The following is a 17215-nucleotide window of genomic DNA, read 5'->3' as shown; positions in this document are numbered from 1 at the left end:
ATTATTCCTTTCTAGATGATTATAAATCCTATCTCTTGTTGCCTTTTCCAACACTTTACCAACAACTGAAGTTAGGCTCACTCGTCTATAATTACCAGGATTGTCTCTCCTCCCCTTCTTGAACAGGGGAACCACATTTACATTTTTTTTTACATTACATTACTTTACAGTGTGGAAACAGGCCCTTCGGTCCAACAAGTCCACACCAACCCGCCGAAGAATAACCCACCCATACCCCTACATTTACCCCTTACCTAACACTACGGGCAATTTAGCATGGCCAATTCACCTGACCTGCACATCTTTGGACTGTGGGAGGAAACCAGGGCACCCGGAGGAAACCCACGCAGACACGGGGAGAACGTGCAAACTCCACACAGTCAGTCGCCTGAGGCGAGAATTGAACCCGGGTCTCTGGCGCTGTGAGGCAGCAGTGCTAACCACTGTGCCACCGTGCCGCCCACTGTTGGACATGAAATTTACTATCCTCCATATTCTGGCACTATTCCTGTAGACAATGATGATTTAAAGATCAATGCCAAAGGCTCAGCAATCTCCTCCCTGGCTTCCCAAAGGATCCTAGGATAAATCCCATCCGGCCCAGAGGACTTATTTATTTTTACACTCTACAGGATTTCTAATACCTCTTCCTTGTGAACCTCCATCCCACCCAGTCTAGTAGCCAGTATCTCAGTATTCTCCTTGACAACATTGTCATTTTCTAGAGTGAATACTGTCAAAAAATATTCATTTAGTGCTGCCCCTATCTCCTCTGACTCCACACACAACTTCCCACTACTATCCTTGATGGTCAATGCACCTAACCAACACATCCCTGAATATTATGGGCAATTTAGCATGGCCAACCCACCTGACCTGCACGTCTTTAGATTGTGGGAGGAAACTTGAGCACCTGGAAGAAACCCACGCAGACACGGGGAGAATGTGCAAACTCCACACAGACAGTTGCCCAAGGCTGGATTCAAACCCAGGTCCCTGGTGCCGCCCTAATTCAGATATTCAAGTTATCCTTACATTTATCGCTAACATTTTCCGTCCTGGCCCATTCCCTTTAGTTCCTTATCCATCTCTATTAATGTTCTCTGTACTGTTCCAGTTGTTGAACTCTTCCAGAACACTATTCACAGCATGGTGAGGGAGGGCCTCCTGATTGTGGGTTACCTCATTAAATGACTGTCCATCACACGTCTCCTCCTAATCTCACCTCTGAGATGATAATGCTTGGGCAGTAGGGTGCTAGATAACTGTCAGGCTGAGCATAGGCAACATATTATGCCCCCATAACTGCCTCCATTCTCCACCTGCTTTCAGGGCAAAAATTCAGCCATTAGTACCTATATTTTTTTCATATTTTGTTCAGCAGACAGTTGGAAAATCCTTTTGCTCATATGTTATACTTGCAATTATTTCTGTGAAAATGTTGATATGAGCATAAAATATTATTTTGTTTTCATGAAAATCATTCACCTGAGGAAAATACCAATCCCTGCGTCTGATATTCTGAAGAGAATTTACATTTTTTAAAATCTGGAAAATGTCAAATATAAATTTGTGGCATATTAGTTAATTTCAATTCAACATACATTAAAAGTTGGAGAATAGATTTTATTTAGTCTGCTAACTTGAAAAGCTTAAACATTTTTGAATCATTTTTGTCACATTTTATAATAATATAAGATGAATGGAATCCACTGTTCTGTTCTGCAATGAGAAAGTGCTATAAGATTCTCAAGTAATGTGGGAATGTGTATATATTGAGTTCAAGACTTAACTGGAGTTTCCACATAGCCTTGCAAAGAAGGGTCAGAGATTACTTTCCTGACTAATGTCAGAGAAATAAGAAGGAGCTTGATTGAAGTTGAAAACTGGAACTCATGATTCTGCGTCCCCAGGCTAGCTGCAGAGCTGACCCATCTGAAGATGCCCAGAAACTGTCCACTTTGTGCCCGGTGTTAATCACGTCTTGGATTCCTGAAAGTGTTTTAAATAGCATTCCAGCATTGTAACAGAGAGGCTGAACGAACATTTCCATGTATTGTATTTTTGAAGAGGATATATGAGTTACCCCATTTCACCCCACCTGGAATGTTATGTTCAAGTCTTTGACACCGTTATGGCTCCAGATTTTACAAATAAGGTGGTTTTACCTGAATCCTGCAGATTTTGGCAGGGTCAGTACCAGAAGTCACCATCAGATATTTGAAATAGGTTTGCAAGTCTGTCTGCCTCATCCTATTTTGTCTTCATGCTGTTCCCTTCAAGTTTTATCAGAGACACATTTACCTTCTGGATCACTGATAATGGAATACTTTCTGGTGAGGGTTAAAACCAGACTGGTCCTACACTCTGCTATGACTCTTCTCTGTCCAAGTAATGAGTCGATCTTCATGTCTGGTCAATGTCCTTATAGACAATCAATCTAAGATTTCCAACCCAGAAAAGGAATTCTATAACCTTTACACTGACCAGCCATTGTCTTGAGTATAAAATTTATATAGTTTTGTTCATGAGTTTGCATCCATCACCTCCCAGGAATACAAGGGAATCAAGAGACCAGTATGAAAGAGGATCTTAAAAAATATTTGTAGTAAAATAAAGTAGTTGTGGAGAAATTAATGGCATTGCAAGTTGATAATCCCCTGGACCCAATGATTTATATCCAAGGGTGCGAAAGGAGTGATAGTACAGATAGTGGATGAATCGGTGACCATCTTCCAAAATTCTACCGGTTCTGAAGCAGCACCAGTAGGTTGAAAATGCCAGTCTATTGGATAACAAAGGGCAAAAAGAGAAAATGGTGAACTCCCTTTTATAATAAAAACAAAATCCTTCCAATTTCCATCCTTCTCTCATCTTCACCTGGTCCATCGCTGACTTCTCTTCCATTCCTTGATGTCACTGTTTCCATTTCTGAGGATAGACTGACCACTGACTCCTACAGTTATATTGATTACCTTTTTCTTCACCTTGTTTCCTGCAAGGATTCCTTGCCATTTAGCTATTATTTCATTAACTGGTAAAATATATTTGTTCCTGTGTCTTATCATCTTATTCCATCCTCCCAGTTTCACCATTTCTGGTGTATCTGTTCTGATGACGTCGCCTTTTACAGGGGTACCTCTGAAATGGCCTCAATAATTTTCCTCAACTGATGGTTCCCTCCCTCTGTGGTTGACAGCACCCTCAGGTATGGGCAGAAATGGGTACTGCAGATACTGGAGATCAGAATCAAGATTAGAGTGGTGCTGGAAAAGCACAGCAGGTCGGGCAGCATCTGAGGAGCGGGAAAAATCAACGTTTCTGGCAATAGCCCTTCATCAAGAATAAGGTCTCATTCCTGTTGAAGGGCTTTTGCCAGAAACGTTGATTTTTCCCACTCCTTGGATGCTGCCTGACCTGCTGTGCTTTTACAGCACCACTCTAACCTTGACTCAGCACCCTCAAGTATGTCCAACCGATATTCCACACTTCTGTCCTCAGCCTTTCCCCTCCCTCTCAGAACAATAACAGGGCTTCACTTGTCCTTACATTCTACCCCAATAATCTCCGCGTTAAAAGTTTATCCTCTGCCATTTCCACCACTTCCAGCAAAATACTGGATCATTTTCAACATATCCCATTATAACTAGTGGAGTGTTACAGGGATCATTGCTGATGTTCAACTATTTGTTATGCATATTAATAATTTGGAAAATAGAACTCATTGTATTATAGCCAAATCTGTTAATGATACAATTAGGAAAGGTAGGAAAGTAAAATGTGAGATGGATAAAAAGAGTTTGCAAACAGATATAGATTAGTTAAGCAAGAGAATGAAAATTTGGTAGATAAAATATAATGTGAAAATATGTAATTTTGTCAACTTTGGCAGAGAGAATAAAGTAGAAGTATATTACTCAAATAGAAAGAGACTGTAGAACACTATTGTCCATAAATCACAAAAGGTTAGAGCAAGTAATTAAGAAGGCAAATTATATGTTAACCTTTATGTAAATCCATCAAGTATAAATACAGGGAGTCTTACTACCAGGCATCCTACAAACAACATTATTGCATACAATTATGGTCTCTTTACTTAAGAAAGGAGATAATAGAGAATAGAGAAACTAATAGAGAAAGTGAAGTCACATGGTGTGCAAGGTGTTCTCGCTAGGTGGATAAAGAACTGGTTGAGCAACAGGAGACAGAGAGTAGTAGGTGAAGAGAGTTTCTCGAAATGGAGAAAGGTGACCAGTGGTGTTCCACAGGGGTCAGTGCTGGGGCCACTGTTGTTTGAGATATACATAAATGATCTGGAAGAGGGCACTGTTGGTATGATCAGTAAGTTTGCATATGACACAAAGATTGGTGGAGTAGCAAAAAGCATAAGGGACTGTCAGAGAATACAGGGGAATATAAATAGATTGGAGAGTTGGGCGGAGAAGTGGCAGATGGAGTTCAATCCAGATAAATTTGAGGTGATGCATTTAGGCGAGTCTAAGTCTAGAGAAATTATACAATGAATTTCGCAGCAGAGAGCGGCGGGAGCTGGACGGAAGTTCAGACAGAGCGCAAAGCTGGTCGGGAAGGTAAGTGATTGCTATATAAAGAACTTACCTCGACGCCAACGGTCTTTTCGCAGCAGAGAGCGGCGGGAGCTGGGCGGAAGTTCAGGCGGAGCGCAAAGCCGGTCGGGAAAGTAAGTGATTGCTATTAGAGTGGGTGTGTTCTAAACCCCAGGTCCTACAAAGTAGGGTCTCCCTCCCTCCCTCCTCCTCTAACCTAAATTAAGAGTCCACAGACTTCCCTCATGGTAGGCTACTGCAGAAAATACGGAGATATGGCATTGAGGGTGAGTTGGAGGTTTGGATTAGGAATTGGCTGGATGGAAGAAGACAGAGGGTAGTAGTTGATGGCAAAGTTTCTTCATGGAGTGCCGTCACTAGCGGTGTTCCGCAAGGATCTGTTTTGGGACCATTGCTGTTTGTCATTTTTATAAATGACCTGGAAGAGGGGTTAGAAGGTTGGGTGAGCAAGTTTGCGGATGATACGAAAGTCGGAGGAGTTGTTGACAGTGAGGAAGGATGTGGCAGGTTACAGCAGGATATAGAGAAGCTGCAGAGCTGGGCAGAAAGGTGGCAAATGGAATTCAATGTAGCTAAGTGTGAGGTGATTCACTTTGGGAAGAATAACAAAAAGATGGGGTACTGGGCTAATGGTCAGATACTTGGTAGTGTGGATGAGCAGAGGGATCTTGGTGTCCATGTACAGAGATCTCTGAAAGTTGCCACCCAGGTAAATAGTGCGGTGAGGAAGGCATATGGCGTACTGGCTTTTATTGGTAGAGGAATTGAGTTCCGGAGTCCTGAGGTCATGATGCAGTTGTATAAGACTCTGGTGCGGCCGCATCTGGAATATTGTGTGCAGTTTTGGTCGCCATACTATAGGAAGGATGTGGAGGCACTGGAACGGGTGCAGAGGAGGTTTACCAGGATGTTGCCTGGTATGGAAGGAAGATCGTATGAGGAAAGACTGAGACACTTGGGGCTGTTTTCATTAGAGAAAAGAAGGTTTAGGGGTGACTTGATTGAGGTGTACAAGATGATTAGGGGGTTAGATAGGGTTGACAGTGTGAACCTTTTCCCGCGTATGGAGTCGGGTATTACAAGGGGGCATAGCTTTAAATTAAGGGGGGGTAGATATAGGACTGAAGATAGGGGTAGGTTCTTCACTCAGCGAGTCGTAAGTTCATGGAATGCCCTGCCAGTAGCAGTGGTGGACTCTCCCTCTTTATGGGCATTTAAGCGGGCATTGGATAGGTATATGGAGGATAGTGGGTTAGTATAGGTTAGGTGGGCTTGGATCGGCGCAACATCGAGGGCCAAAGGGCCTGTACTGCGCTGTATTCTTCTATGTTCTATGTTCTATGACTTGCCACAAAAAGAGGGTCTAAAGAAGTTTGGATCGAAGAGTGAGGCTTCAGCTCAGGAGTCTTTGACAAGGAGGTTGAGTGAAGTGATTACGCCACAGTTGAAGAGGGTGAAGACATGACTGCCCAGCTGGTTCAGTGCGCTACGTGCTTGATTTGGGAGGTCAACGACTCTGGTGCGTCTGGCTCGTATATGTGTGGAAAGTGTGTGCACATTCAGCTATTGAACGAGCATATTGCAGCGCTGATGAAAGAACTCGAGGACCTTAGGCTCATCCGAGAGAACGAGATCTTTCTGGACAAGACCTTCAGCGAAGTTATTACACCAATCATGCCAGAAGAGAGCAGAAGAGAGCAGACAATGAGGAAGGCAGAGAGGAGACAGATGCAAGAGACCCCGGGAGAAGTACCTGTCAGGAACAAGTTGAAGCTTTTGGAAATAGTAGAGACTGATGACACTGCCAGTTCACAAGGCGGCCAGGTCTGTCAATCAAAAGTTGGCGCAGAGGCAGAGCGGAAGAATCGGACATCGCACTGAGCCGTAGTAATAGGGGACTCCATCGTGAGAGGAACTGACCGGGGTTTTTGTGGCAGCAGACGGGATTTAAGAATGGTGTGTTGCCTTCCTGGTGCCAGGGTGAAAGACATCGCGGACAGAGTGCAGGAAATCCTCAAGGACGAGGGTGAAGAGCCAGAGGTGGTGGTACATGTCGGCACAAATGATGTCGGGAAGAAGAGGAGGAACATACTATAGCGGGACTTCGGAGAACTAGGAAGAAGGCTGAAAAGCAGGACGTCCAGGGTGGTTATCTCCGGTTTGCTTCCAGTTCATTGGGCTGGAGAGGCCAGAAACAGGGAGATAATGAACTTGAACGTGTGGTTGGAGAACTGGTGCAGGAAGCAAGGATTTAAGTTCTTGGATCACTGGGGTATATTTTGGGGTAAGCATAAATTCTACAAGAGAGACGGTTTGCACCTTAATAGGTTAGGGACCAGCATTCTGGCAGGCAGGTTTTCTACTGCAACACCGTTACATTTAAACTAAGTAGCCCGGGGGAGGGGACAAACTGGATGTTTAAAAAGGAAATTGAAGGGAAAGTTAGAACAAGAGAAGTCAAGAAAGACAACTGTATCAATGAGGCAGAAAACTTGGAAAGGGATCATGCTGTAAAGTTGAGTGAAATAGGGGTTGATGGGAAGGGTGAGAGCAGTAGCAAATTAAAAATACTATACATGAATGCACAAAACATTAGACGTAAGATGGATGAGCTTGAGGCACGTTTGGAAATTGGCAGATACGATATTGTGGGGATAACTGAGACGTGGCTTCAAGTGGACAGGGCCTGGGAAATGAATATTCAACGCCACACGTGCTATCGTAAGGACAGACTGACGGGCAGAGGGGGTGGGGTGGCCTTGTTGGTAAGGGAGGATATTCAGTCCCTTGCGCGGGGGGACCTAGAGTCAGGGGTTGTAGAGTCAGTGTGGATAGAGCTGCGAAATGCTAAGGGTAAAAAAGACCCTCTTGGGAGTCATCTACAGGCCCCCAAACAGTAGTCTGGATGTCGGATGTAAGTTGAATCAGGAGCTGAAATTGGCCTGTCGCAAAGATGTTACTACAGTTGTTATGGTGGATTTCAACATGCAGGTAGACTGGGAGAATTAGGATGTATTGGGCCTCAAGAAAGAGACTTTGTGAAGTACCTCAGAGATGGATTCTTAGAGCAGCTGGTGCTGGAGCCGACCAGGGAGAAGGCAATTCTGGATCTGGTATTGTGTAACCAGAATTGGTCAGAGACCTCGAAGTGAAGGAGCCATTGGGAAGTAGTGACCATAATACATTAAGCTTCAATCTGCAATTTGAGAGGGAGAGGGTACAGTCGGAAGTGACAGTACTTCTATTGAATAAAGGGAACTATGGAGCTATGAGGGAGGAGCTGGCCAAAGTTCAATGGTGCAATACCTTAGCAGGGATGACTGTGGAGCAACAATGGCAGATATTTCTGTGTATAATGCAGAAGTTGCAGGATCAGTTCATTCGTAAAAGGAAGAAAGATCCCAGGAGGAGGCATGGGCGGCCGTGGCTGACGAGGGAAGTTAGAAACATATAAAGTTAAAAGAGAAAAAGTATAACATAGCAAAGATAAGTGGGAAAACTGAGGACTGGGATGCTTTTAAAGAGCAACAGAGGATTACTAAGAAGGAAATACGCAGAGGAAAAATGAGATACGAAGGTAAACTGGCCAATAATATAAAGGAGGATAGTAAAAGCTTTTTTAAGTATGTGCAAGGCAAAAAAATGGTTAGGACTAAAATTGGGCCCTTGAAGACAGAAACAGGGGAATATATTACGGGGAACAAAGAAATGAAAGAAGAATTAAATGGGTACTTCAGATCTGTGTTCACTGAGGAAGACACAAGCAATCTCCCTGAGGTAACAGTGGCTGAAGGACCTGAACTTAAGGGAATTTATATTTGCCAGGATTTGGTGTTGGAGAGACTGTTAGGTCTGAAGGTTGATAAGTCTCCGGGGCCTGATGGTCTACATCCCAGGGTACTGAAGGAGGTGGCTCGGGAAATCGTGGATGCGTTGGTGATTATTTTCCAGAGTTTGATAGATTCGGGGTCGGTTCCTGAGGATTGGAGGGTGGCTAATGTTATACCACTTTTTAAGAAAGGTGGGAGAGAGAAAGCAGGAAATTATAGACCAGTTAGTCTGACCTCAGTGGTGGGAAAGATGCTGGAGTCTATTATAAAGGATGAAATTGCAGCACATCTGGATAGTAGTAACAGGATAGGACAGAGTCAGCATGGATTTATGAAGGGGAACTCATGCTTGACTAATTTTCTTGAATTTTGTGAGGATGTAACTCTGAAGCTGGATGAGGGAGATCCAATAGATGTAGTGTACCTGGACTTTCAAAAAGCTTTTGATAAAGTCCCACACAGGAGGTTAGTGAGTAAAATTAGGGCGCATGGTATTGGGGGCAAAGTACTAGATTGGATTGAAAATTGGTTGGCTGATAGGAAACAAAGGGTAGTGATAAACGGCTCCATTTCAGAATGGCAGGCAGTGACCAGTGGGGTACCGCAGGGATCCGTGCTGGGACCGCAGCTTTTTACAATATATGTTAATGATATAGAAGATGGTATCAACAATAACATTAGCAAATTTGTTGATGATACAAAGCTGGGTGGCAGGGTGAAATGTGATGAGGATGTTAGGAGATTACAGGGTGACCTGGACAAGTTAGGTGAGTGGGCAGATGCATAGCAGATGCGGTTTAATGTGGATAAATGTATGGTTATCCACTTTGGTGGCAAGAACAGGAAGGCAGATTACTACCTCAATGGAATCAAATTAGGTAAAGGGGCAGTACAGAGAGATCTGGGTGTTCTTGTACACCAGTCAATGAAGGCAAGCATGCAGGTACAGCAGGTAGTGAAGAAGGCTAATAGCATGCTGGCCTTCATAACAAGAGGAATTGAGTATAGAAGCAAAGAGGTGCTTCTGCAGCTGTACAGGGCCCTGGTGAGGACACACCTGGAGTACTGTGTGCAATTCTGGTCTCCAAATTTGAGGAAAGACATTCTGGCTATTGAGGGAGTGCAGTGTAGGTTCACAAGGTCAATTCCTGGAATGGCGGGATTACCTTACACTGAAAGACTGGAGCGACTGGGCTTGTATACCCTTGCGTTTAGAAGACTGAGAGGGGATCTGATTGAGACATATAAGATTATGAAAGGATTGGACACTCTGGCAGCAGGAAACATGTTTCTGCTGATGGGTGAGTGCCGAACCAGAGGACACAGCTTAAAAGTACGGGGTAGACCATTTAGGACAGAGATGAGGAGAAACTTCTTCACCCAGAGATTGGTGGCTGTGTGGAATGCTCTGCCCCAGAGGGCAGTGGAGGCCCAGTCTCTGGATTCATTTAAGAAAGAGTTGGATAGAGCTCTCAAAGATAGTGGAATCAAGGGTTATGGAGATAAGGCAGGAAGAGGATACTGATTAGGAATGATCAGCCATGATCATATTGAATGGCTGTGTAGGCTCGAAGGGCTGAATGGCCTACTCCTGCACCTATTGTCTATTGTCTATTAAATGGAAGAGCCTTGGGAATCGTTGATGAGCAGAGAGATCTGGGAGTTCAGGTCCATTGTACCCTGAAGGTTGTTGCACAGGTGGATAGAGTGATCAAGAAGGCATATAGTATGCTTGCCTTCATCGGATGGGGTATTGAGTATAAGAGCTGGCAGGTCTTTAACATAATTTGTACATGACACTGGTTTGGCCACATTTAGAATACTGTGTACAGTTCTGGACACCACATTACCAAAAGGATGTGGACACTTTGGAGAGGGTGCAGAGAAGGTTTGCAAGGATGTTGCCTGGTATGGAAGGTGCTAGCTATGAAGAGAGGTTGAGTAGGTTAGGTTTGTCTTCATTAAAAAAAAGGAGATTGAGGGGGGACCTGATTGAGGTTTACAAAATCATGAAGGGTATAGACAGGGTGGATAGAGACCAGCTTTTTCCCAGGTGATGGATTCAATAACGAGAAGTCACGCTTTCAAAGTGAGAGGTGGAAAGCTTAAGGGGGATACACATGGCAAGCACTTCTCACAGAACCTGGTGGGCATTTGGAATGAGTTGCCAGCAGAGGTGGTAGAGGCAGGCATGATAGATTCATTTAAGATGTGTCTGGGCAGATGCATGAGTAGATGGGGAGCAGAGGGATACAGATGCTTACGAACTGGGCGACAGGATTTAGACAGTAGATTTGGATCAGCTCAGGCTGGGAGGGCTAAAGGGCCTGTTTCTGGGCTGTAAATTTTCTTTGTTCGTTAGTTGCATTGGAAGCCATTTAGAGAAGATTTATTCAACTCTGAGATGAAGTGGTGCTGTTATGGGAAAATATTGGACAGGTTGGATATATACCCATGGGAGTTTAGAAGAATGAGACACAATCTAATTGAAATATATAAGATTCTGAGGGGGCATCACTAGTTAACTGCTGAGAGGAGGTTTTCCCTCATGGGGAAATCTAGCATCAAGAGGACATAGCTTCAAAATAGGGGTTCTCACTTAAGACAGAGTTTAATGGAAATTTACTCTCTTAGAAAGTTGTCAGTCTTTGAAATTCCCTTCCCTAAAAAAGCAGCAGAAACTGGATCTTCAAATGTATTCAAGGCTGAGCTGGACAATGAAGTCAAGGATTATTGGGAACAAACACAAGCGTGAAGCTAAGGTCACAGGCAGATTAGCCATAATATTATTGAATGGCAGAGAGGCTCAATGAGCCAAATGTCCTACTGCTCCCATTTTTATAATTTCTGATCACTATCACGTTGTCAGCTCACTCGTTCCCTGTGTTACAATTGCCTCCCACAGTTAAAATTCAAATCTGTGCCAAACGTCATATATTTTCATTTTTTTTTTCTTTTTTAAAATTTTTTTTTGTGAGGTCCCTGTTTATCCTTTTTTTTCTGCCAATCTCCTGTTTATTTCTTTTTTAACCCCCACACTACCACCTAAGTGCGGTAGTGCTTATTTTTTCCCCAGCACCCATGGTGTGTGTGTGCAGGTGTGAGACACAGTGAAAGTTACAAAGTGCACGAATCTTTATTCAAATTCCACCACCAGGAAGACAGGAAAACACCCGGGTGGCCAGTGACAAACACTGCCCTTCACATCAAAGGGCAGTGCTGTGTGATCAAAACAGTGAGGGGGAGGGTAGGGACTAAATCAAAATAGAGTTGGAGGGAGAAATGATGCACTCCACTCCCTGCGGCGCCCACCTCTCCCTGAACAACTCCAGGGTGTTGGTCGACACCGCGTGCTCCTTCTCCAAGGACACCCAGGCCCTAACGTAACCGCGGAAGAGGGGCAGGCAGTCGGCCCTAACGACCCCCTCCACGGCCCGCTGCCTGGACCTGTTAATGGCCAGTTTGGCCAGGCCCAGGAGCAGACCCACGAGGAGGTCTTCAGACCTGCCCTCCCTCCTCCGTACCGGGTGCCCAAAGATCAGGAGCGTGGGACTGAAGTGCAGCCAAAAACAGAGGAGAAGGTTTTTAAGAAAATCAAAAAGGGAGTGCAAACACCCACAACCAATATATACATGGTCCACGGACTCCACAGCGCCACAGAACAAGCAGTTGGGCTGGGAGTCCGTGAACCACTGCAATCTGCGGTTGCAGGGGACTGCTGCGTGCAGCACCCTCCACCCCAGATCCCCGAGAGAAAGGGGGAGGACTCCCGCGTAGAGAGCCCTCCACTGGGGATCCCCACCGCCCGGTGGCAAATGGGCACACCAAGGCGTGTCCGGACGGTGGATGAGGGTCATGTATTTTCACAGTGTAACGAGGTCGTTGATTCTTTGGGCAGGGACAGAAGGTAATGTAATTATATCAATTTAATTTTACATGTGTTTAAATTTATTTCTTGTAAATATGAAATTAAATTCTACTAAATAGTTTGGCAGAACATGAATGCCCAAAGTATTAATTACTGAGTTTGGAAATAAATGCAGGCCAAGAACATGAATATCAATATTAGCAATTTTCTTTCAGCAGATATATATTTAAACAGAAACATTTTTTTCGTGAGGGTAAGAATTTATTTGGTACTAACATTTGGAGCTCTCTGCATTCTCAGTTTTTAACAGAATTGCTTAATAAAAACTGAAGTAACCCAGGTTAAAATACATGTTTGAAGATAATTATTGATTAATTTAAAAAAAGAGCTGTCTTTTTTAGATTCATTTCAAAGGAAGATTGAGAATGTATTGCTACTTATGGATGGATGTTTGAAGTGTAGGCTGTTAGCAGAGATTCTAATTCATTTCAAAACACATAGGTGATACCAGATGTCTGGTTGCATTTGGACAGTTAAGCAAAATTTATGCCTTTACTTCAGTTCATATTTTTGCAAAAGATACAAGAGACTAAAACAAGATTTCATGAGATAGTCATTACCACGCATTCTTTTCCCATCCATTCTGAAATATTGACATACAAGGCCTTCATTTATAGAATGAGAGAGGAAGGAGTTTTCTTCCTTTCCCCGATTTTTTCCAAATTTTACCAAGTCATGTGCTAAATGATTCATTCAGGCAGCCTGAATTAAACTGGCCTATAATTTCATAATTTCACTTCTGGGAATAACCTTGTCTGTGACAATCAGACATATGTCCTATTGCCCAAAATGGACAGTGTTCGGATGGCAGTGTATGATACTGATTAGTGGACACAGTATGTCTGCACTGGTGTTTTTATTCAAGTTAGTAACATAATAACAAATAGGAATGTTCTCTGTAAATATTCTTATTCCTTTAGTTGAAAGTAAAACAACAGTGTTTAACAACAGGAAATTGACAAGTCTATGAACAAGCTTTTGACAGAAATTATTTTAATACACCCTATTCAATCAATTTGATATAATATTAAATTCTACCGTTATGGTGGAAATTCAGCAGTTATAATAATATGTGTTGCTCAAGATAAGTGTCGATTTTCCATGTAGTTTTGAATACACATTGTTCACTAGCAGCAATAAATGCACCCGAATGTTACAGTGAGCTTCAAAATTTCACATACAAGTGCCTAATACACTTTCATATTTACTATTAGAAAACATATCCTGATGCCATTCGAAAACTTAAGCAATGACAATGGTAATAAGCCCTCGTCTGTTAGCTACATTAGTCTCATCCACTGCAGCAGTTCAAGAAGGCAATTCACCACTGTCTTATCAAGGGCAACAAAGGTGGGCAAGAAATGCTGGTCCAGCCAGCGATGCAACATCCTGCTAGTGAATGAATAAAAATATTGAAAGACATTTGTTCTATAAGTAAAAAAAAGGTCAATTTTGAATTCAATTCAGTTGACAAGAATGAAACTGTTCTCAAGACCCTTAAAAAAACTGAAATTGCAGAGCAGTTTACCATATTTCTATAATTGCTATTGTCCTGATAGTAAATAACCAGTTCATAACTTCTGATTCATTTAATAATGTGTTATATTTTATAACAGTGTAGAGAACAAACGCAGAACTAAGCACGTGCAGAAAAGCATCAATCCTGAATGGAATCAAACAGTGATTTACAAAAGCATCTCGATGGAGCAGGTAATTCTGTGATTTAGCATCACAACTGATAAACAAAACATTCCTTTCAACAAATAATGCTCGTCGAGATTTGGTGCAGACTCGATGGGTCAAATAGCCTGCTTCTACGCCGTCATGATTCAATGAGTCTATGAAATAAGGTGAAGTAGGACAATAATCCACATTTTTGGAAAAGGACTGCTCCATGAGGAGTGACTGAATAGACTACAGTGCTGGCAAGGCCAGTTTTTTATTACCCCATCCCTGATTGCCCAGAGGGAAGTAAGGGTCAACCATGTTGCTATAGGTCATCTGTAGGGCAGACCAGGTAAAGATAGCGCATTTCCTTCCTCAAAGACATGAATGCAACAGATAGCCAATTGTTACGTGGGAATCCTCCTCTATCAACATCCTGCAGGTTTGCTATTGATGAGAAACTAGGTCAGAAGTCACATGACACCAGGTTATAGTCCAACAGATTTATTTCAAATCATCTGACAAAGGAACGGCACTCCAAAAGCTTGTTATTTGAAAAAACAACCTGTTGGACTATAACCTGATGTTGTGTGACTTCTGACCTTGTCTACCCCCCTGTCCAACAACATCACATGCACATTATGAGAAATTGAACTGCTCTCACCATATAAACACAGTGGCTATAAGAGCAGGTCAGACAGTGAACTCTGCAGTAACTTGCCTCCTGACTCCCCAAAGACTGTCCATGAATTAGAACATACAAGTTAGGAGTGTGATGGAATATACCCCAATTGCCTGGATGGGTGCAGATCCAATAACACTCAAGAGGCTTTACACCATCCAGGACAAAGTAGCTACCTGATTGGGACTACATCCACAAGCATCCACTCCCTCTATCACCAATGCTCAGTAGCAGCAGTGTGTACTATCTACAAGGTGCACTACAGAAATTCAATAGGATCCTGAGACAGCACCTTTCAATCATGGTCACAACCATCCAGAAGGACAAGGGTAGCAGATTCATGGAGCACCACCAACTGCAAGGACCCCTTCAATCCACGCACCATCCTGATGTGGAAATACATTGCAGTTCCTTCACTATCTCTGGGTCAAAATCCTGGAATTCCCTCCTTAATGTCATTGTGGGTCTACCTACAGCACATAGACTGTAGTGGTTCAAGGCGGCAACTCACTCCCACCTTCCCAAGAACATCTAGGGGCGGGCAATAAATGCTGACCCAGCCAGCAACACCTACAACCCATAAGAGAATAAAAACAAAAGCACTTGACATACCATCTCCCCATTTCCTGCCCCTTACCTTAAACTTCAAACTGATAGCTACTCAAGAAACAATCAGACTATTGTTTCAGGCTGATGGTCTTCATTATTCACAACTGGCCAAAATGCCATAAACCAATCAGGTATTTGTTGCTGACCAAATCTTGGTACCAGCCCATCTGCAAACAGCCTCCTCTATTTTTGAACTGAGCAACAATGTACACACCATTTATAATAAATTTTAGTGAATTAATTTAAAAATCTGCAGCAAATCGCTCGACAATCTTTGGTTCTAAAACCATCCTTCTCTTCATTCAGTCCACAATCAAAGATACAGAAAAAAAAACTCATAGAGTCGTGGAGTGATAGAGTCATTAAGTCACATAGCCTCAGCTACTCTCCCAGACAGTGTATTGCAGATTGCCACCACCCACCGGGTGAAAAATCCTTTCCTCACATCCCCATTGAACCTCCTGCCCTGTTAGTCATTAGACTACAGACCTGACCAGTCCAATGATAACTTCCTTCCTCACTATCCATTACAAAACCAATTATTTTATCAGCTGCAATTTTGTTATCACACCCTCTGCATTTAATGATAGAGTCATAGAATGCACAGGTCAGGAAAATATATTTCATCCCATCGTATCTATGCCAGTCAAAAACAACAACCAGCTATTCAAATCCTATTTTCCAGTATTCGAACTTGTATGCCTTGGCATTGAAGTGTACATCTAAATACGTTATTTAAAAGTTATGAGGATTTCTGTCTCTACCATGCCAACATTTCCAGGTTCTTACCATACCCTGGGTGAATTTTCTTTCCCTCACATCTCTTCTAAATTTTCAGCTCCTCACCTTAAATCCATGCCTCAGGTCATTGATCTCTCCAGCAAAGGGAGAAGTTCCAACTTGTATACTCTGTCTATGCCCCTCATAATGTTCTACATCCCAATTATGTCACCCTCAGTCTACTCTACTCCAGGCAATATGATCTCAGTAGGTCCAATCTCTCTACAAAATTAAATCTTTCCAGCCCGACCAAAATGGCCACATACCATATAATTTATTTCATAAGTTCATACATTTTGGGAGCAGAATTAGGGCATTCAGCCCATCGAGTCTGCTCTGCCATTCGATAATGGCTGATATGCTCCTCTCTCCCATTTTCTTGCCTTCTCTCAATAACCCTTCAACCCATTACGAATTAAAAATCTGTCTAACTCCCCCTTAAATTTACCCACTGTCGCAGCATCCACCAGACTTCGGGATAGCGAATTCCACAGATTCACAACCCTCTGGAAGAAGAAGTTTCTACTCAACTCTGTTTTAAATTTTCTTCTCCTTATATAATCTCTTGTCCAAGAATGCCCCACAAGAGGAAGCATCTGTTCCACGTCTACTTTATCCATACCTTTTATCATCTTGAATACCTCAATTTGATCTCCCCATAATCTTCTAAAGTGCAGAGAGTATGGGCCTAAACTGTTCAATCTCTCTTCATACGACAAACCTGTTCATCTCTGGGATCAGGCAAAAGTGCGAACTGCACATGCTGGAGATTAGAATCAAGAGTGTGGTGCTGGAAAAGCACAACAGGTCAGGCAGCATCTGAGGAGCAAGAGAGTTGACATTTCGGACAAAAGCTCTTTAGCCATACATTAAACTATATTATCATCCTATTTCTGGCCTCACTAGCAGGTGGCACAAGGAGTATTCCTGAGGTTATACCCCAGAGGTCGTGCTTTCCAACTTTCTACCTGACTTCCTAAATTCCATCTGAAGGACCTCAGTTCTATTTCTGCCTAAGTTGGAGACAAAAACAGTAATTGCTGGTAAAGCTCAGTAGGTCTTGCAGCATCTGTGGAGTGAAATCAGTGTTATCATTTTGGGTAAAGTGACCCTTGCTCTACTTATATCATTTGCA

At 42.9% G+C, this 17215-nt stretch overlaps 1 protein-coding gene across 13 annotated transcripts in view; it reads left to right on the top strand.

The window, feature by feature from the left end:
• Positions 1–17215, top strand: part of LOC122561485 (protein piccolo) — a 650955-nt gene that overhangs the window by 436531 nt on the left and 197209 nt on the right. For all 13 annotated transcript variants that reach the window (XR_015761043.1, XM_087999305.1, XM_087999304.1 and 10 more), the window contains one exon: positions 13961–14054. Coding sequence is in view for 12 of the 13 variants with exons in the window: in XM_087999305.1 (XP_087855431.1) it covers positions 13961–14054 (94 nt within the window). In the remaining variant the exon portion in view is untranslated. The remainder of the gene's footprint in view (positions 1–13960; positions 14055–17215) is intronic.

The sequence above is a fragment of the Chiloscyllium plagiosum genome, unplaced genomic scaffold (genome assembly GCF_037043375.1).
Source record: "Chiloscyllium plagiosum isolate Xiang-an unplaced genomic scaffold, Cpla_swu_hap1 HiC_scaffold_23, whole genome shotgun sequence".
In the NCBI taxonomy this organism is placed as follows: domain Eukaryota; kingdom Metazoa; phylum Chordata; class Chondrichthyes; order Orectolobiformes; family Hemiscylliidae; genus Chiloscyllium; species Chiloscyllium plagiosum.
This window is presented reverse-complemented; position numbering and strand designations above follow the sequence as displayed.